General features: G+C 43.3%; 2 protein-coding genes across 4 annotated transcripts; both read left to right on the top strand.

Moving 5' to 3' along the window:
• Nucleotides 1-502: 502 nt before the first annotated feature.
• On the top strand, nt 503-4,605 carry fdps (farnesyl diphosphate synthase (farnesyl pyrophosphate synthetase, dimethylallyltranstransferase, geranyltranstransferase)). 2 transcript variants are annotated; one of them, XM_034127296.1, is made up of 10 exons: nt 503-624; nt 1,042-1,197; nt 1,290-1,430; nt 1,984-2,064; nt 2,188-2,310; nt 2,387-2,475; nt 2,567-2,639; nt 2,734-2,811; nt 2,912-3,046; nt 3,818-4,605. In XM_034127296.1, exons 1-10 carry the CDS (start codon nt 622-624, stop codon nt 4,016-4,018), a joined length of 1,080 nt encoding a protein of 359 aa, XP_033983187.1. In that variant the 5' UTR covers nt 503-621; the 3' UTR covers nt 4,019-4,605. The 2 variants fall into 2 exon arrangements, with proteins under 2 accessions (XP_033983187.1, XP_033983186.1); XM_034127295.1 differs by lacking the exon at nt 503-624 and having other exon boundaries at nt 668-1,197.
• Nucleotides 4,606-5,152: 547 nt separating this feature from the next.
• rusc1 (RUN and SH3 domain containing 1) lies at nt 5,153-18,284 on the top strand. 2 transcript variants are annotated; one of them, XM_034127528.1, is made up of 12 exons: nt 5,153-5,235; nt 6,710-10,062; nt 12,238-13,077; nt 14,147-14,269; nt 14,386-14,462; nt 14,936-15,110; nt 15,442-15,547; nt 15,694-15,740; nt 16,205-16,707; nt 16,791-17,020; nt 17,191-17,358; nt 18,116-18,284. In XM_034127528.1, exons 2-12 carry the CDS (start codon nt 6,837-6,839, stop codon nt 18,282-18,284), a joined length of 5,664 nt encoding a protein of 1,887 aa, XP_033983419.1. In that variant the 5' UTR covers nt 5,153-5,235; nt 6,710-6,836. The 2 variants fall into 2 exon arrangements, with proteins under 2 accessions (XP_033983419.1, XP_033983420.1); XM_034127529.1 differs by lacking the exon at nt 12,238-13,077.
• The last annotated feature ends 2,758 nt before the right edge of the window (nt 18,285-21,042 follow it).

Raw genomic sequence — 21,042 nt, 5'->3', positions numbered from 1 at the left:
TGAATAATAAATGTTCTTAATATGACACCTATTCCAGATTTAAAATGCAGTGTCAATGGCAAAACTTTCAATGCAAGGTATGTATTTCAAAATATGAAATAAATTATAGACATTAAATTAAAAAAAGTTAAAAGCTTATGTTGATGTTTTGTAAATCTTATACAACATTGTAGGGTTACTTTTTTATGGGTTTTTATTAGCGTTTTTTTTCCCCTTTTCTATTCTATCTGTAAATCTATTATTAAAATAGGCTCACCTCGAGCTTCACAAATCTCCCCACTCCACCTTGACTCCACCTCTTCTGTAATCCTATTGGTAAACCAGTGGAAAAACCCATCCTGGTTCGATTGCACTGGCCAATCAAAACGCTCAATGTCAAATGGAGCCTTCCAAAGTTCACGCCCACATGCACCATTCGAGTTCTCGCAATGGATGCTGGGGAATTTAGTTCTGGCGCTTTATATTAAAACGGACTGCAACGTGACAGCGAACTACAACCTGCACATCCTGGTCTGAGGAGACGTTCACTGTCTTCAGTTTGAAAGCAAGACGAAGAAACAGAAGATAAACTAATAAGCGTTCGAGTACTTCACAATACGGGACAACAGGACAGTAATCATTATGGTATGAAAAGGCATATGTTTGACTCCAAAAATATTTAATTTGGCAATTTATAGCTAGCTTTGTTCACAGGCTGGATGCATGAAAACAATGTCAGCTAACGCTTCTTCTCATGATAGGGAAACCAACTTTAGCTAATAATAGTAATCCTGGCTCTTGTTTATGAGCTTAGTGGGCTAAGAGACCATGGAGCTAACCGGCTTGATAGTTATCTTCAACCGGAACAAGTTTAACGTTATGTTGTTATAATAAAAACCGGAACCGCTTGTTCACAGTTAGAGGACATTTAGCCGGTTGGGAATGAGACGTCTGCGTAGCTTGGTCATTAATGCCCCTCAAATATTCCGCACAATGTGGCGCGAGGTCTCTCCGTTCAAATTAAAAACCACATCTGCTTTGCTGTGCACCTCGTCTATCCAGGGAGACAGCATTTGCAATGGGACGCACAGCAGCAAAAAGGCGTTGCTGTCGGACCCTCAATTGTTTGAAGCCCAGTTTGACGAGCTGGTGACGGAGCTTTCAGAGAGGGACTTATCCGACCCGGCGCTGGCTGACGCACTCAGCAGGTTAAGAGAGGTATGTATGGTGTCATGCTTTGTTTCCTCTGACAGGTGCAGGAGTGGACTGCTACTTCATTTTGATCCTACCTGCGCCTGTTTTCCTCTTAGGTTTTGGTGTACAACTCCCCTGGAGGCAAGAGGAACCGAGGCCTGTCCGTGATTGGCTCACTGAGGGAGCTACTCCCGCCCACTGAGCTCACACAGGAGACCGTGCAGAGGGCCCTGGTTGTGGGATGGTGCATTGAGTTGGTAAATAGATGTTTTGTGTTTTTCTTACAATAAACCTTACATTTAAAAACGTAAAAAGTACATTTAGGATGTGCACTAAATAAACTAAGATGCAATGAAAAATAGGACTTTACAACACTTACAATTGCAAGTAAGTAATTAACATAAAATAAGAAATATACAAAAACAGTCATCCTTATGCTTTAAAGTTGAGCCTGTGTACTGTAGCCTTTATCTTGTCAAGTGTAAGTAAAAGAGGTCTGGCAAAAGAAAACTGGTATAAGAAATATGGAATAAAACACAGTGGTTCATTACACCTTAAAACAATGAATTCACAATATCTTTAACCATGTTATTTGTTTAATACTTTATTCAGACCTGAGCTCCACATGATCAAGGTTACACAGTTGTGGGGGGGTTGTAGGAAGGTAAAGCTGTTATGTGCTCCTAATGTGTCATAAAAAGCTCACAACAAGCACATACTCAGACTGACTGCTGTGATGACACTATGCCAGGGTGTTACGTTCTCTCGGTCATTAGGAAAGTGTTACGACTGTGTCTCTTTTGCTCGCAGCTTCAGGCATTTTTCCTGGTGGCAGATGATATGATGGATGGATCTGTAACTCGGAGAGGACAACCCTGCTGGTACAAAAAGGTGAGGCTTTATATTTCACAAAAAGATACTCAAATGCCTTGTTTGTTGATATGTGATTATTCATTTTCCACTATTAATGGTGTGCTCAGTATCTCAGGTGAATCATGTGTGTTTGTTTTGAAGGATGGGATTGGTCTGGAAGCCATCAATGATTCGTTTCTCTTGGAAGCGACGATCTACAGACTTCTGCGCAGACATTGCCGGGAGCAGCCCTACTACGTCCACTTACTGGAGCTATTTACTGAGGTACTTTACGTCCTGATTGATTAAACAGGCCTACACATTGACACATTGTTCTTACTGCATGTTACCGCTGTTTCAGACCTCTTTCCAGACCGAGCTCGGTCAAGCTCTGGACCTCATGACGGCCCCCCCTGGTCAGATTGACCTCAGCAGATTTACAATGGCAAGGTAGTGAAGAAAAATCAGTAAATAAATGTTCAGAGAAGGATGTTGCTTCCAAAAGTAAATGTGAATATTTGATTCTGTTCTTGTCTTTCAGATACAAAGCTATTGTAAAATACAAGACGGCCTTTTACTCATTTTATCTCCCAGTAGCAGCTTCAATGTACATGGTGAGTTTGTTTCTTTACTTTTGTCGTGTGTACAAATGAAACGGAGTAGTATGAATCAAATATTTTTCTTAACTACTTCATCTTACTTTTTCAGGCAGGAATTGAGAGTGAGGAGGAACACAATAATGCCAAACACATCTTACTTGAAATGGGAGAGTTCTTTCAAATACAGGTAATTCCTTAAACACATCATCCCTCTTTCCCGTCACGTATTGAATCATTTGCATCAGACTATTCAGTGTTAATAACCACCCTATGTGTATCATTTGCAGGATGACTACTTGGACTGTTACGGAGACCCTGCTGTGACCGGAAAGATTGGTACTGACATCCAGGATAATAAATGCAGCTGGCTGGTGGTGACGGCCCTGGAAATAATGACTGCCGAACAGAGAGCAGAGCTCGAGGTGGGACTTCAGATAACAACCCTCTGTTTTAACACTTTTATATATCCAAATAATTTGTATTCAAAGTTTAAACTATGGTTAGATATGATTGCAGGGAATTTGTTGCCAGCACATAAATTCAATTTTTAAAGTGTGGTATTTCACTATAATGTAGGCCTACTATGAATTCACTCGGCGGGTTTACTCCCTATTTCCATCACAAAATTACAAGAAGTATGCATAAATACTTTTGGTTAGTACATGCAACAGATAAAATACAATGATATAATTACATCTCAGAACTGTACATTTAAATTCAATCAATTACTAGTCGACAGATTCTCAAATTTTCCTTTTGATTCAATGTTATTAACGCAAAATATACCACCATAAGAAAATTGGTCATTCTTCAAGTAAGTGTAGTAAAATGGTGTTTTAAAAGATAGAAAAGCAGAACTGTGTGACTATATAAGTGTCCCTTCTTACAAATCTTTTAATACTTTATCCTATGTCTAATAAAATAAAAACAGGTCATAATACCAAATGTAACAATTCAAACAAACAGAATTGCTTCTCTGCAATAGATACAAATATTTATTAAAACGTACATAAAAACATGATTTATTGTAATAAAGTGCTAGAACAGAGAAACTATGTGTTCTATGGTTCTGACCTCTGAACTCTTCCCTGTAGGATGTGGCCCCCGACCCAAACGTTTACAAAAGTTCTATCTGAGTTGCTTTCTTGAAAATGATGAGCAAATCTTAAATCTGTCTTCCTCTCCTCTTGTAGGCATGTTACGCGCAACATGATGATGCCTGTGTGGAGCAGGTCAAAGCTCTGTACAACACCCTGCAAATGCCAGCTTTGTACCACAAATATGAGGAAGAGAGCTACCAGCGGCTACAGAAACTCATCGCGTGTCACGCTCAAAACCTTCCCCACTCAGTCTTCCTCAACTTTGCTAAGAAAATATACAAGAGGAACAAGTGAGAGGACAAACAGTGTCAGATTTATGAGCCTGGATCCATTTTGGGTTTGTCCATGACGCACAGATCAAGTCCTCGCCATTATTAAAGAGGGTTCGTCAAGGACAAGGCTGACTCCGATCAGCATGACCCGAACAGCTCTTAAAAATCCTGCAGGCAGTTTCTTATCGTGGCGGCTGTTTGTAGATATCTGGTTGTGACTGTCATTAAACAGCCTGCCTCTTCTGGTCCATGCTACCTATTTATTGAATGCAATGCATAATCAACAGTGTGTTGTTTTCTCTATTGAAGAAACCTGTAGATTGAAGAATGTGACTGAAATGATTCACATATGCTGTAGCATTCATAGAAGTGTGCACTGTTGAGTGCAGAGCAGGATAGAGAAACATATCAGAGAGTATAAATAGTTGTAATTGTTTCAATACAGATGTATTAGTTGGTTAGGGACTACAAGTAACAGTACATTTATGACAGCAGATGCACTCTGTCAAAGGGCATCTTTCTAATTCCATATATTTTCATATTGCTGCTGTAAAATCTGTACTGAACTGAATGTTATATCTTTAAATAAATAATAATGTGAAGACTATATTTCTTTCTATTACATGTTTTTGATGTTTGTAAAGCAAAAAACTGTAAATTCTTTCAATAATATATATATATACAATACTTATATGAAATATATTGTTTTGATTATCTATTTATTGTTTCAGCCATTTATTTTACAAAAATGACAATGCTTATTTTTCCATGTATGATAGTAATTCAATAATGGGGTGAATATAGTGGGGATTTTTGACATTATTATTAGATTTATCAAGTTGACACATTAATAGATGATTACAATCACGACTAGAAGCAGTAGTTGGGATATGTGAGGAGGATTGTATGTTAGTTAATTTCCTTAAAGCAGATTAATAAATGCATGGATGAGCTGCAGATATGATGTCACAGGCAAATGAGGCTCTTCACCTCAAAACTAATTATTTGAAGGACTTGAAGCTGAAAATGACATAAGATAAATTGAATGTGATGATAAGGCAAGTGAGGGGTGGGGTCTGGTTGGGTTGGGAGGGGGCTGGGGGGCGATGGTTTGTCGGACGCTCGCGAGAAGACAGATGCTGAGGCTGCCGTCGGAGAGAGAGTCACTTTCACACGGACTGGGATGTGAGCGAGCGCGACGAGATGGAGACCTTCATCCATCTTTACCTGAATCTGACTGTGAGTCGAGTCCGTATTTTGTATCATTCTATATACATATCTTTAAACAAATAATATGTTTTCTAATAAACCTGCATAGTGTGGTCGGATAAGCGAAAGCTCCTATTACCACACGGAGCCTGCGTATCAAGGAACATGCATTCCGCTATTAACAGTGACATTTAACGCATATTTTCTAGACAAAATGGATTATTATTATCATCGGTTTTAACTGCAATCTTAATATTGTGTGTAATATTTGAGAAATAGTAGGGGCGAATGGGCCTGTGGGCTACAGTATATGAGGGCGATGCGGATGGAGGTACCCCTCCTCCCCCCCCCCTCCTCCTCCCTGTCTCCATCAGCTCTGTTGGATCAATAAATGCATGGGGTAAATACTGTGAACGGGTTAAATTACATATGTACATTTGCTGTTATTTTTGTTTTATTTCATGGCTTTGTTGGTTTCAATGTTCATTCCGACGAAGGCCTAATGTTAGCTTACTAGAGTAATTTATATTCCTCACTGATGTGAAGGGCACTGTGGAGGAACATATGAGTAATGGCTTTGGTAGATGGGTTTTAAAAAGGCAGACTCAGTGTTGTTCAGAGCTGCTGCTAGATTATTTCATGCTCCAGTTACATTTTAAGTCATTGCTTCAGGTACTGTGTTTTTTTTTGAAACGTTATTTCTTTTGATCTACATCCTAGGCCTCTTGTCAACTTGTAAGGAAGGGCTGGCACAGATGGAGACAGTATATAAGTCATGATAATCAGTGCTCAGTGGAGCTGAACATGACTGATGAAGATTATGAGTGACAGTTATTAAGCGAGGAATTAGCTGACAATTATTATCATGGGGATTCTTAATATTTGTGGGTGGCTGTTTTCTGAATTTGAATACCAAGGAGACAGCATATTGAGACAAACATGCACCCTAAAAAACATATGGACATTTTCAAGTATTGGTGTAACTGAGCAATTCTCTAGGCATCTGAATATTTACAAAAAATAAAAATCTCTTGTTTAGTCTGACCGATGGTCTAAATGTTCTGTTATGTGCAGTTTTCTTTCATAAAAGAGTCCAAAAACATACGAGTATTCACATTTGAGAAGTTGGAACCAGTGAATATTTGACTTAAAAGATTAATTGAAAATCAATATAGTTGCTGATTCCTTTTCTGTCTGTTTTTTTATTTACTATTTGTGTTAGTTTGGTTATAATCCTTTTGTGTTGATCCTTTTTCTTTTCTACAGTGCTGTGTGTAAGACAGTTTGTGTTCATTTGTTGTATCCTCCCAGGAATTGGGCTGAGATAATTATAAAACAAAAAGCCCAAAAGCAATCGTTTTAATGAATAGTCCAGATGGTGGGTTTAAACTTCAAAGACTTTGGTGAAAACGTGTTAAGAGCAAGAAAACGGTCTTGGTTTGCAGAGAAGAATTTTGCTGCTAGTCGTTATTCACTGTGTGTCTCCCCTCCTTTGATGTTACAGGATCTTGGGAGTCAAGCCAAGATGTGACCGTCACCGCGCGTCATTGTTTGGATCCGTCCTGCCTTTTCAACACTTGTTTCTATAGCAACAAAAATATCAGAGAATACTTAAAAGTCCCTTTCCAACCATGCAGTCCTCTAGCGGCTCCTCTCAGCCTCCAAAGCCGCGGCGCTTTGACGTCAGCAGGCGGACCAATACCGTGGCTGGACTGAAGTCTCACGGCCCCGGTTTTCAGAGGGAGGACAAGAACATGAACACGATCGCCGCGGCCTCCCCACGCCGAGTTACCAAAACCCCTGTTGCAGCCACCAGGACCAGGGTGGGGGTGCAGCCTCGGGCACCGGTCACCCAGTCCAGGTTTGTCTCGCAAAGGTTGAGCCAACAAGGTCCCACCATCTCCAAAACAGCTAAGCCCAAACCCAAGACTCGTGCATCTGCCGCAGCCAAAATTGCACCAGCGGCCGCTCCACCTCCACTTCCCTCCGTTCTCCCTCTTGACACGAACTGCAACGAGCCGAGCCTCCCGTGTCTGTGCTGCGATGGCCGCTCCCCGCAGGACAACAACAGCATGTTTAACCATAACCACAACAACAACAACACCATCTCTATCCGACAGCAACTGAAGCTACCGCCTCCTCCGGCCCCCTTGCCACAGAGGCAGGATGGGAAAGGAGCCAAGGAGCCGTCTCAGCCTCCGTCACAAGCGCAGGCCCAGCTGGAGGCCTCCGCCCGCCCTGCTGCCACTCTGGAAAACAAAGGCAAGAATGCAGACGCTAGCGCTGATCTGGACAACAAGACAAATGTCAAAGTAGAGGAAGAAGATGACGATGAAGACAGTGGGGATATTGATATTGATGATGATGAAGATGAGGCTGACAATGATGATGACGACGATGATGATGATGACACCCTGGTCCCCTCGTGCTGTGACTGTCCCCCCTCCTTACTGGAGTTCTCGCTCTCCTCCTCCACCTCCTCGTCCTCCACTTCCATCAGCTCCTGCTCTGATCTGGAGTCTGACTGTGCAGATCAATCCGCCTCCATCTGCTCTTCCCACGACGAAGATAATCTGTCCCTCGCTCTGTCCCCCAAAGACCACTCTCTCCCACAAGCCCCTGAATGCAAGCCTCCTGCGCGTTCACCCCCATCCCTTCCTCTTAACTGCAACCCCTTCATCCTGACGTCACACTCCCCAATTCCCCCGTGCTCCCCAGATGAGGGTTACCCCTCTGCCCTGGACTCCCCTTCTCCAGACTACTTAGGAGTCAAAGGTGATTCAGAGGTCAACAAACTAGGTTTGCTTGACTTTCTAGAGTCAGTAGGGGAGTTTGGGAAAATGGAGCGCTTCAGCCAGGTGATCCAAGTGGCTCGTTGGGACCTTGAGGGGGAGCAACACTGGGATGTTCTGAGGGATCGACTAGACCACCTGGACCACCTGGAGAAGGTGAACAGGGAAGTAAAACTGGCTTACATCGCCAAACTCCACGAGAAGGGATTTGATCTTGGGGATCTTGAGGAGCAAGATCTCTCAGATGTAATGGATGAAATGGGCAACATCGACATTACCTGGAAGTTGTATAAAAGCGGCAGAGGAGCGATGGGAGACTCTCAGGAGTTTTCAGATGCAGGGGTTGATCTTACGGCTCCTTCAGACTGTGAGGACCCTCTCCTTCCTGATTCCCTCACTTCTTCTCCTGTCGGGCCGCCACCGAGACCCCCCAAACCCCCAGCGCGTCATGCCAGCGTGAGCTCTGACCTCCACACCTACATCAATATCAGCAGGGAGACGACCTCCATGGCTGTCTCCACCTCTCCCACCCTGTCTACTTTCTCCCCTAACTCCTCGTCCCCCACTTTCACTACTTTTAGATGTGAGAAACCCCTACCTCCATCTCCACCCTCCATTCCTCCCCTCCCAACTTCTAAACCTGTCCCTTACCTCACTCTTTACACCACCCCTTCTCCGCCTCCATCACTCCCCACCCCAACTCCTCCCATTCCTCCCCCTAGGAAGCGTCACCTTGCCAGGAAGGAGGCACAGCGGCTCGCTGCTCTTCAGGCCCTACAGGAAAGCACCCCCCTTTCCCTCCCTCCGCCTACCACACGTCCCCCACCTCTGCCTCCCCCGCCAGTTATCTCAATCTCCTCCTCATCTCCCCCTGCCATACCACCTCCACCTCCACCTGTCCTGCCCTCTCCCCCATCCTTCCATGTACTAGATGTAGAGATTCATAAGCTTTTGATGCTTGCTGGAGTGACCCAAGCGGAGCTTCTCAAACTCAGCCCAGAGCTCAGTGTTTGCGTTGGAGGGTTAGAGGATGAAGGAGATCATGGTATCTCGTCCAGGTGTGGGGATTCTTATGAGTTCAGATTAAATGAGAGGGAGGTGGAGAAGGATTGTTACAGAGATGGATGGAGCAGCAGAGGCAAGTTAGATGGAGATCGAATAGCATATATAGCTCAAGAAACTAACAAGGAAGAGGAGAGCTCACAAAGAACCACCTCGTTCACTGAGATGGCGAGGAGGAGGAAGAGGAGCTGCGGTCTGACCTCCGACCCCTATTACAGCACTGGTTTTAGCAATGCACATGAAACTAAAGCAAACAATATTAGCTTTGACTCTTACCGGTATTCTGCAGAGGAGCTAGATTCACCTCCCCCTCCACCTCCTCCTCGTCCTTTACCCCCAATCCCCCCATCTGTGCCATCCCACAAAGTGAGCACTCTTGTGGCTAACTCTGCACAGCCTGATCGATTTGATTGGCTAATAGCATTCACACCTGAATGTGAAGGCCCACCAAAGCTTCCACCCCTTGCAATGAGAAAATCTCACGTGGAAAGTCAAAAGAAGCCCAGCTCATCTCCAGGTTCAGCTCCACACGTCACGACTTTTAAAGAGCTTCGTAACGGCAACAAGAGCACCTTCCTGCAAACAAAGGTGATCACTGATCCGGACCCTGACCCAAACGTTATCACTCCAGATGCAGATATCCTGTACAACCTGAGGTGGAGACGACAGATGGCAGGCGGAGACGGCAACGAATGGGAATACACTTCTCAGGCTCAGGCCTTCTTCATGCAGCCGCCACCAGCCCTCACTTCAATGGCCGCTCTGAAGGAAATGCTCCAGAGGGCTGACGAGGAGGGTAGACAACCCGAGCTGTGCCCAATACAGAAGATTGGCTGCTCGGTCAGTGACAGCAGCCTGTGGACCACGGGCAGAGAGTGGGAGGTTGAAGGAGTCAAGAGGGAGGAGAAGGAAGGGAAAGAAGAAGAGGAGGAAAAGGTGGTGTTGGAAGTTGAGGTGCGAGGACGAGCCGATGGAGGAAGGACTCTTGAAACAAGAACCACAGGTGAGTATTATAATCAAAATGATGCAAGTGCTAATAAAAGGGCAGCTGAATTCAATGATATAGGGGAGAAGGTATGCATGGGTGTGTGTGTGGGTGTGGGAGAAAATAAACACATCAAATAAAAAATGTTAACACAACTAATCTGGAATGGACAGATGATGAAAAGAAAAAGATGGAGAAAAGACTTGATCGCTTTTCTGTAATGCACAAATTACAACCTTGGACAATAGAACAAATCAGAAAAGCAAGAGTTGACTCATTTATTGAAAATATGTAGCTTTTGGAACGAGAGCATCGAGATGAAGGACAAGCATGAGTCACAGAAAGGATGATGTGTGATATGATGGATACATGTTGACAAGGGATAAACAGAAGGTGATTGCAGACGTGAAGTGAACAAGACAGTGGAAGTTAAGCTGCAGAGGGAAAATGACCACTAATGAGAGATGCAGGGATACAGACAGTGAGGAGAGTGAGCGTAATATGAGGAGAAAGGGGAAGTTGGACACTTTCCAGCCAGTCTTTCCTGCACTCGTTATCAAAGTGTGATGTCATCACTGCCTTATTTAATTATTCATCTGCTCTTCAGACCAATGAGGGAGATTATGGAGCGCCCACTGAGCTCTCCACTTTCTTCTCCCTTTTTTTTTTTACCTTAATCTTCTTTTTGCATTCTTTTAGTTTATTTCTTAAATATTTTTGTATTTGTTTCCTCTGCCTCTTTACTGGTTGTCAATCCCATCAACTTGGGATGCTTTCCTCTTGCTGTCTCTCCTGTCTCGCCGCTCCCAACCCCCCCACCCACCCTTGCTCCCTAGAGTGGCACAGATAGCTAAGATCAAGTTACCTATCTCATGCAGTGCTGCAGTATAATACATACAAACTAAGGATGAGATAGTTTGAAAGGGTGTATGTTGGATTTCAATTGCTCATATTCTTCCCCAATCGGCTTCACATTTTTAAAGTAAAATTACCTCTCTGATTTTACAAGCACTCTAACATTATTTCAGACTTTATATTTGCTTAATTGTTATACAAAACGCTGAATTACTAATGAGTTTTATGCTGCAGGAGTTTCCCTCTAAAACCACTGCAACAAGCCAGATATAGGTGTGTACACCTTTAAGAGCCCAAGGGGTGGATCATAGGACATGGACCAATGGCTGAGAGCCAGTGCCAGAAAAATAGGAAGTATCATGTGTTGTTGCAGTTCAAAGACAGCTCAAGTCTAACAAAGGTATGATTGTTTTTTAGCTGATTTTGTAACTCATAACTTAGGAGTCTGTTACAGGTAAGTGAAGGTAATGAAAACGGTTGTTGCTACAGTCTCTGAATATCCATAGAGAGACAGATGGTGATTGAGCAGGAACGGGCAGAACTCTGCTATCTGTTGACTGACTCAGCATTACACTGTATGCTTTGCTGCTGGAGAGGGGAGGGGTGGTAGGGAAGCAAAAGGATGTAAAAAACGAAAGGCATAGAAGAGAAAGACAGACAGGCATAGAGAGGAAGGTGATCCAGAGGTGATGATGGCACGCACTGCAGTAACGTTTAAAACACTGTGCTGTGAACTCTCAAATTCAAGTATGAAAAGAAAGTGAAAGCAGATGCCGTAAAGTAAACCTCACATTGAAATATGATGGATCTTTGTGATTGATGGTGACATTTTAAGTATGCTGTCATTGGTGAATGAGTGGCTGATTGACATGCTGAGTATTTCTACCGTGCAGCTGCAAAACTGCTCAACAGTTATCCTTTTATGGCCAGGGTATCATTTCCTGTTGTGTTAAATCGTTTTAAATGATAGACTGTGGTTATTGCTCTTCATAAATCAACTCCATTGACTCTCATGTGTAACTGTCAATCAACTGTTTAAATTCTGCATTACTGCATGATGTTACATGATGACGATATCTGCTGGAATACACTCATGAATGTGCATTTTTCTCTCGACAGACACTAACATTTTCGACATCTCTCTCTCCTTCCCATTTCTCTGCCACATTTCTTTTTTTACTTTTATCTTGATACCCTGTTTTTCTCACCTATCCATCCCATTCTGTTGTTTCCATTGTTTGTTCATTGCTCCGCTTTGCTCCTTCATATCGCTTTGCTTGTGCGCCTGCCCTCTCCATCCTGACTCCTGCTCCAATTTTTGGCTTTTTTAATAAGTAGTTTCCTCCCCACCACTGTCCCTCGCCCAGTCCTCCCAACCCTACTTCCTGCACACTGCCCTCCCTTCCTATCACCCAGGCTACTGTAACGCCCAGCCCTTTGCAGATCCCAGACCCCACAGCCATGCAGGCAGGGAGTCCAAAGACAAATACTGCAACACACCGAACCCCCCTGCTGCCAGCTCAGCTTGTATCCACAGAGATGATTCTGGCACTGACATGAGCTTCGGCTTTAACTTTGAATCCCTGGATGATGTTAGTGTAGACTCTCCTTGTGATTATGGGACTATCTTTCACACACAGAGGGACTTTGCGTCTGACTCTCCCTGTCATTTTGACTCCCTATACTGCAGTAACTCAGGCACACACGTTAAGTCAGACACACCTGATAGTGGCACCACAGTGGCTCCAGGCTGCACCACCCCATATAAGAACATAGATGTTATGATGACGTATTCAAACAGTATCGACGCATTTGATTCGCTGCATTCAGAAAAGCGCCCACACTCTCACACAGACAACAGAAACAAGGCCAGGACGTCCAAAGAGCTTCCTCCTCTCCCTACATATTACCTGTACCACCCTAAAAACTGCCCTCTGCACAGGGGAGCCCCTCCTCGCCTCTCCCCTATCGGTGCCCTCTCCCCTCCCCATCGCCCTGGAGCCCCACCCCCAGGCACTGCAGGCTTCCGCCTCAGCTCCCCGCTTTTCCCCCGCTCTCACACCTTGCCTGCCCTCGCTGCTCCCCTCTACTATCCAAACCTTTACCCTCCTATACCGCCAAGGGCGCCCCCCCTTCCCCCAAAACTCTACCAGGCTCCTCCGCAGACACACGTGGCGAGTAAGATTTCTCTCTCTCTTCTCTCTCCCCACGTCTTAAACTCTCTTTCTATTTGTCTGACATCTTGCTTGCAAGCACGTCCGTCTGTCTTTCTTACTGTCTGTTTCTGACCTGGATATAGTGTCCCTAACACTTTTGTTGCGACCCGAGGGATTTGAAGATTTGAAAGAACTGTGGCTGAAGGTAGAAATGCATCAGAAGGTAGCTCCCTGCAGATCATCTGATACGTCTTACCTTCACTGTCCTTTCAAATCTGCAAAGGGCCTTCAATGGAGTGACAGCTTTTCCTGTCTGGAGTCACTATCATCACTTTCTTTCTTTGTCTTCCTCTGTCTGTCCGTCTGTCTGTCTTTGTGTCTGTCTCGTCCGGTCAGTCTCCATGTTGGTTTTGTTTTATGCACGATGTGTGGAAATATAAACATACATTACATGCCAGGCACAACCCAAGTAACTAGTCCATGATGTTGTGAAATTGAGTTAACATGTTTTCCTTGTATGTGTAGATTGAAGGCATTTTAAAGTACATGTTTTAAGACTCACTGCATCTTGTTCATTAAATGATAGTCTGTATTTATATAACTGGTTTATATAAATCTATTCATATGAACATTACACTGGACACAACACCTGCCCTTTATACATTATGTGTAATTGTATACAACCTGACTGAGCTTCAACAACTGTTTCCCGCCACGCTCAGAGGTTCCTCCTATGTTTGCTTATATTAAGTATGTATGAGTGTATTGTTTGAATGTGAGTCAAGATTAATGCATGGGAATCGGTTTATCCCTTTGGCATACAGAAAGTTGTTTTTACAGATACAGATGTTTAAAGCTAATACCAGTAAACCAATATTTATAGGATGTCTTCACACACTGTTTTCCGTCAGTAGTACCATCTGCTTTTATTTGCCTACTCAAATTCTTCTCATTGCTTAATGGCTTCTACTAACACTAATATTCTAGTTTTGGTATTGCTCTCTGTTGCGACTCATCTTTTTTAATCTGTTGAATTTGTATTCTTTTATACAAATTACAGTAAGTAATTGCTCTTCTGCTGTTGCTGTCAGCTGTTCGCAGTGTCTCATTCGCTGGCTCTGTTCAGAGGACAGAGGCATCCTGGATGGGCGAAGATGTGAAGCATCCAATGAGAGGTCTGGGCCTGTCCTCTCTGTGCCTGCAGGAAAAGAAAGGTGTGCCTTTCATCCGTGTGTGTGTTTGTGTTCACCTGTCCAACTGTGTGTCTTTGTCCTTGATATTTGTCCATATCTCCTACATGTGAATTGTAATCTATTGTTCTTCCCTCCAGCTCTGGTCAGTGCCGTCAGTGTGGCAGTGGAAGCCATCTTGGCCCAGTTCAGCTCTTCTCGGACTGTAGTTCAGAAGGTCAGTCACAGCTGAATTTACATATTTTGAATAACATAAACAAGTCGTTTGTTGTTTGTTTTAACTATCAATCAATGTGTACTTCACTCTTGGTGATGAAACATATTGATTTGTTTATCATTGAAAATACTTTCCCTCCCTTCCTTCTTATTCTGACTCTAAATATTTTGCTCTGTCTCTCCTCAGTCTCTCTCAGTTAACAAGGTACTAGAATATCTTTAGATAACCCAATCTTGTAGACTTAAGACTCTCTTTATAAACTAACTCCAATCCCCTAAATCATGTCTCATCACATCATACTGACCCACATTACCCCTGTTTCTCTCCAACCCCCATTCATTTGTCCTATTTCTTCTCTCCTCCCTCTCTCTTGAGTCATTCTTTCTCTTCCATTCCCTTGTCTCTCCCTATCACTGCACGTCATCTTCTTCCTCTCCCTTCCTCCCTCCCTCCCTCTCCTCTCCCGTCCTCAGGCTTTATCAGGAGACAGCACTATAAATCCATCTCTGGGCCGTCTGGTGCTGCAGTGCCTCTGCCCTGCACTGCACAGCTTGCTGACCGATGGCTTGAAACCTCATCAGAGTGACCTGATTGCAGGCAGGAGGCCAAATTCAGCCTGGGGTTTGGTCCAGGCATCAACCAAGCCAGGTACCACTCTACGAATCCTAGGAAAATTAGCATTTATAGACTTGGATATTGAGGAATTGGTATGAATTGTGTCTTGCTTTTTTCCCCTGGTTGATAATAATAAGCCCTGGGTTTTGTCTGGCTCTCATTTTCCCACACATCATTCAATACTTGTTGATTTTAGCGTCTAAAATGCTGAAGTGAACAACAGGATGCAGATATCGATTGGCCTATGAGTGCCAAGTTTCACTGCAATTTTTGCTTGCCTCAATAGATTTGTCTGTTGACCCCTCTATCTTTCTCGCTCTCTTTTATATAAATGTTCTCTTTTTTCCTCTCGACTCATTTCAAGGTCCGAAAACACAAGCGTTGTTCAACCTACAAGTTCGAATTGGAGAGCTGCCTCAGCTCAGACAGAGCAAACACCGGTTCAACGCATTCCTCCTTGGCCTACTCAAGTAAGTACTGGCTTCTTATCCTCTCTTGTCTCCTCTGTTGGCATGCAACGTGCTCAAATCTGTGGTAAAATATTCTAAATTCATTTTTTATACTGTATTTCAAATCCATCCTCAGTTTTCCTTTTCTCTCAATTTTTTTCTTCTAGTACAAAGCTTCTTGATGTCTGGCTGTCCCACCTTCAGTCTTGCAGTGGTACGTTTCCATCACTTCCCTGTCATTCTTGTGAGCATGCATGTGTGTAACAGTGATCTTGTCATGGAATCCGAAACCTTAAACACTCGAGACATAACCAAATATATAACAAAATAGAAACACAGACACACTGCTGATTGAAGGAATTATTATATTGTTGTACAACAGTATAAGAGCCAGAATACTTGCGTCAAGTTCGCCAAGAGTATATGTGTCTGTCTAAAGAATAACAGAATCTCACAGGTTTTATACACTTCTTTTTTGTTTACACAGCACTATACCTTTGGACCTTCTACAATTACATGTTACAAGATCCTATGCTCAATAACACGTTGCAAACAGACATGTGTACATTCATGGTACAAAGGTCTCTTTAGATACACTAAATGATGAAACTCATGAGCATGGCTTACAGCACATGATCATATAATATAGATTATTTCAACAATCTCTCTTCCTCTCAGATGTGCTGGAGACATATTACCGGCCCACCTCCATCATGCGTCTGTCGCTGACCGCCTGCCAGCCTCTGTTCGAGGAGCTGCTCCTTGTGCTGCAGCCTCTCAGCCTGCTGACCTTTAACCTGGACCTGCTCTTCCAGCACCATCATTTAGAGGCAGACAGTCGCAGTCCAGACATCCCCAGTCGACCTTGTCAGGATGCAGGAATTAAGCTTTCAAAAGAGGGGTCCCAATCCAAAACAGCAGGCTGCAGATATATGGAAAGCCTCTCAGATGTAGACTTTCGAAGCTCAGAACAACGAGCAGCAAAACAAAAATCGTCACCATTGAGTAGCCCAATGAATGGAGGACCAGGGGAGTCGACACAATGCAGCGCTGCACCCACAAACACTTCGGCCACTTATGCGCAGACAAGTCCTCAGCTGTTGTGGGTGCAGGAGACAAATATTGGAGACCTGCCCCCTCCTAATTCTGAGGAGGACAGCCTCACTCAGCAGGCTGGACAGGTACTCCCCTTCATGCTGTTCCGAGTTTGAAGTTAAATATGTTTTGTGTGATCCTGCAGGGCTGACATTTCTGTTTATCATAGGTGATCCAGCAGGGATGGGGGGCTGTGATGCGCTGGGGAGGCAGAATGAGCCATAACCTGTCTGAGCTGAACCTGAAAAAGGAGGAGATGAGGATGGATCTGCCAGAACTTCATGCAGAGAGTGACTTCGCTCCGGTCAGCAGTGGTGCTCCGGTTCCCTGGCGTCTGGGGCGGATCTTTGGAGCCTCTAAAAGCCTCAGCAGCCCACCAGGTCAAACCCCACCAACCAGGTTAGCAACATGCACTGTCCTTTTTAAATTCATCCTAAAATGGAGAGACAGTAAGAACTTGGATGACAACTCTATGTGATTCCTCTCTGCCCTCCTGTCCCACTCTCTCTCTCTCTCTCTTTCTCACTGTTTCTACACTCCTCTCGTCCTCTGTGTGTCTGTCTGTGCAGGCGTCCCTCTCAGTGGCTGGCTCCTGGAGTCACTGCTCTGACCCGAATGGTGAGCAGCAACTCCACCCCGATAATAACGAGGGCCCCGGAGCCCCACGTAGAGAGAGCACCAGAGTCCGAGAAAGAGCTTGAGACACTGGAGATGAACGACAGACCCAGACCACTCAGGTACAAAATACATTTAGTGATTGTTATTAGGGTGGGCTTATGTGTTTTGTTGAGTCACTTTTTAAAAGCTTTGAAAATAACTATTTTACATTTCCATGCATTTGGGGTTGAACTCACCAATTCATTCATATATTTGGGGGATCACATTCTCAATTTCTGTGTCAGCACAACATATTTCAAGATTAGTTTGAGAGGGGACGGGGGAAATTGGGGATGACATAAACCCTGATTCAAAACCCAGGCCACTGCAGTAAGGACCCAGCCTCATTACAGGGCATTACTGCTCTACAAGGTGAACTAGCTGGGTGACACTCTAATTCAAAAATAATATCACATTTTTGGCCGTAATGTTCTCGGATTAAAAAAAAAAAGTATTGATTGGCCTCATGTTAAAGCATCAGTTTAATGTAAAAATTAAAAGATGGAAAGAAACATATCTGCATGGGTGTGGCATTAAAAAAAGGTTAAACTAATAACTTGAATATGAGCTTCAATAAATGAAACCCACCTGAATTTCTTAGGGCATTTCTCAAGTTATTTCCCCATCCAAGAACACCAGTGGGTGTAAGAGACACCAGAATAGCTGCTTCTATATTTTCTGTCCTTTTAAAGATTTTGATTGGTGACTCACCAGATACCCTGCATTGTGACTCATCCAAGATTCAGATAAATCATATGTTGTGGATGACGTTAATGTTTGTGGTCGGTGTATATGTAAGCAATTTTGGCTGAGAGGTTCTCTGCGGTGTGTCCTCAGGTCGGTGCGAACGCTGTGTGATCACTCTGCTGGAAGAGGGTCGGAGCTCAGCTTCTGCAAAGGGGAGGAACTGGTGGTGTTGGGAGGAGTTGATCAGGACTGGATCCGCTGTCGTCAGGGAGACAAAGAGGGGATGGTACCTATCGGCTACACCTCCCTCATCATGTGACCTCAGTGCCATTACTGCTGCACTCCATCAATAAGAAAAACCAAGAAAAAAAAATATTTTAGGCGAGTGTTGAGAGGTTATGGTGAGGCTCCACTACTCTGAAAGGGATATTTCACGCTTGCTCGGTTTGGGTTTGAGTTTGAGTGCAGAACACCATCTGCTCTGCTTTACGTGCATCAGGAGCAATCTGCAGCTCTCTCCCTTTATGAACATATGGGAGTTTCCCCCCCATCACAATCCATCTAGTTTGGTAGCATTAAACTAATGGATGATAGCAGCAGGAATGCAGTAGATGGTGTGAAAAAATGACTCAAGTCAAATCTAGACCATTTCATACTAAAAGACCTTTGATCTTGAAGTGAAGTATCCCTTTAAAATGTCTTTTTCTCAATGCCTGCCTTCCGTGTCAGCCACTGATCTGAAAATGATCACAGGGCAATCAACTATTCGCAGATTTAAGAGCTTTCAGATCAGCGTCTGCCCGTCGTCAGAAGGCAATCCGACAGCCTGGTAGTAGCCACTTTAACATCTCGAAGATAGTGGCGGCTGGCAGGTTGTCGAGAGGAGAAAGCATGTGAGAGTAGAGGGCCGTAGCTCCTGTTGCATACTGCGTAGTAATGTAGTGAATTGTAGCTGTGTAGATCTGTGTTCAATTGACCTTTCACCCCTATTGACCTCTCACCTTTATCGCCTGGTTCATGTGTGTTTGACATGTTTCTGCTACTATATATGACTGTATAAATATACATACAAAATATATATATATATAAGGGTATATAAAATAAGATTGATATTACCAAGATAGATAGAAAGAACGATGAACAAGAGAAGGCAGATAGTAAAACACAAGCAGCAGCTTAATACTGTGGCCACATTGAGGAAGTAAATTATTAAAAGACTTTATCTTTACACCTGCAACTTCACACATGCATTAAGTGGTTGTCATACATGCCAAAAAAACGGTATATGTGTTTGTTTCAAGTATGAAATCCAGTATCTTCCCTTATGTGTGCTTCATCTATTGCTGTTATTGTGACATCATATTCATACATTATTAGATTCATCCTCATACCTTAAACACTAAATGCATTGTAATGTGCCATGAATGCTTTGAGTGAATGCCAGAAAATATCACACAGTTCTAGAAGATAATATTTGGCTTCAGCAATCTGTAGCCAAACTCAACCCGTCCAAAATGTAATGTCCGAGTAAACGCTTCACACCACTTAGCTCAGCTCTTGTTTAACACTATCTGACCTTAGACTTAATGCAGTGAGAACATCCCAGATGTGTGTAACTCATGAATGCTTCTGTAAAGTCTGTAGGTTTGGTGGCTGGTCTTCACCTCATACCTCAGCTTTGGGATTTGTCTTCACCCTCCCCCCGCCATGTTTGCTCATCATAATCATTGATATTAATGATAGTGGTAGTGGTGTAAGTGTTGATTCTAATGTTGAAACACATTGCTTTGTGTCTTATATTTATTAGTTATTCTCTAGATTCTGTATAGATTACTATGCATATGGTTCAATGTACAACGTTTGTTTTTAAAGTCATGGTTTCGATTGGATGCTGACACCTAAAGCCTAAAAAAGAAAAAAAGCTTAAATATATAAAAGAGATTTAACCGGTCTGGCTGACACTAAAGGACCTCTAATTAATTCATTAGGAATGTGTCTTTGCTATAGATCAATCAGGGAAAGCTCAGTTCTTCAAAGTTTCCTAGTGTTATCGTGTCAATGCCATGTAGCATGACATCCCGTTGCATTAAGTCGAACTAGTGCTCATAACGTGTAACTTATGATCACAATAAAATGCCAACAAACGGATAATACCTAGGTGTTTACAAGAAATAAGAATCAGCTGACACATTAAATTGTGTTCATCTTTTTGGTTTTGTTTATTTGTTTAGATTCTGGTCTAAATGCATTTGTTTGAAAGCTGTTAAAATTATTGGATGTACTATTTATTGATCTGGAGGTTCCTGAAAGGAAAAGCTCTATCCGACCCATCTAGTGTCTCTCTATCTATCTGGGTTATTTATGTGTGTACGTGTGTGTATGAGCTTGTGTGTGTGTGTGAGCGTGCACACAGCAGTGATAGCAGAGATGAGTGTGAGCACATTGGTGTGTCTGCACATCCTGCACTTTCACCTGAATGTGTGTGTGTGTAACAATGAGATGTGTACCTCCCTCTCCTCCTCTTTCTCTCTGGTGTCATGTAGCCCGTAGACATCCCTGTGTCCTACTATTGCATATAGTTCAGTGCCCCTTAGTGTCAGTCACTGTCCACCTCCTGCATGTGCTTGTTTGTAAATACACCAAATAAAAAGATCAGTATAAACCAAACATGGGCAGCTGTTTGAGTCATAATTTAGCACTTAAATGTATGTTTCAAGCCTTTTAATCAGAGTTTTTATGTTCAACCATCATGGAAAACATGTCCTGTAATCGGTGCTATCCGAAATGTGACAGAAACGACCTGCATGTGTGTGTGTAGAGACTCTGTAAAACACTTTAAATACCTGATTACACACTAGAGGTGATTTATATTACTGCTTTGCTCAGATTAAAAAATCCCAGGATGCACTCGGATGTGGTGAAGGGCGTAAAGAGGAGAATAAATCTCGGGAGTGAGCTGCAGCCCTCCCCCATCTTGTAACCGTGGGCCTTTTGATAACGTCCTCCATTGTGGGTCATTATGGAGGACAACACTGAGTGAGATATACAACCTAACACCACTAGATAGCACTGTTAGC

This window comes from Trematomus bernacchii, unplaced genomic scaffold, assembly GCF_902827165.1.
Source record: "Trematomus bernacchii unplaced genomic scaffold, fTreBer1.1, whole genome shotgun sequence".
NCBI classification, from domain to species: domain Eukaryota; kingdom Metazoa; phylum Chordata; class Actinopteri; order Perciformes; family Nototheniidae; genus Trematomus; species Trematomus bernacchii.
Note: the sequence above shows the minus strand (reverse complement) of the source record. Positions and strands in the feature narration are given on the sequence as shown.

Excerpts from the sequence above, each read along its gene's own strand:
- fdps (XM_034127295.1), top strand. The coding sequence starts at position 922 with ATGAGACGTCTGCGTAGCTTGGTCATTAATGCCCCTCAAATATTCCGC. Across the intron at positions 1,431-1,983 it reads TGGGATGGTGCATTGAGTTG|CTTCAGGCATTTTTCCTGGT; the intron begins GTAAATAGATGT and ends TTTTGCTCGCAG. Across the intron at positions 3,047-3,817 it reads AACAGAGAGCAGAGCTCGAG|GCATGTTACGCGCAACATGA; the intron begins GTGGGACTTCAG and ends CTCCTCTTGTAG.
- rusc1 (XM_034127528.1), top strand. The coding sequence starts at position 6,837 with ATGCAGTCCTCTAGCGGCTCCTCTCAGCCTCCAAAGCCGCGGCGCTTT. Across the intron at positions 13,078-14,146 it reads TCCGCAGACACACGTGGCGA|CTGTTCGCAGTGTCTCATTC; the intron begins GTAAGATTTCTC and ends TGTTGCTGTCAG. Across the intron at positions 14,270-14,385 it reads GTGCCTGCAGGAAAAGAAAG|CTCTGGTCAGTGCCGTCAGT; the intron begins GTGTGCCTTTCA and ends TCTTCCCTCCAG.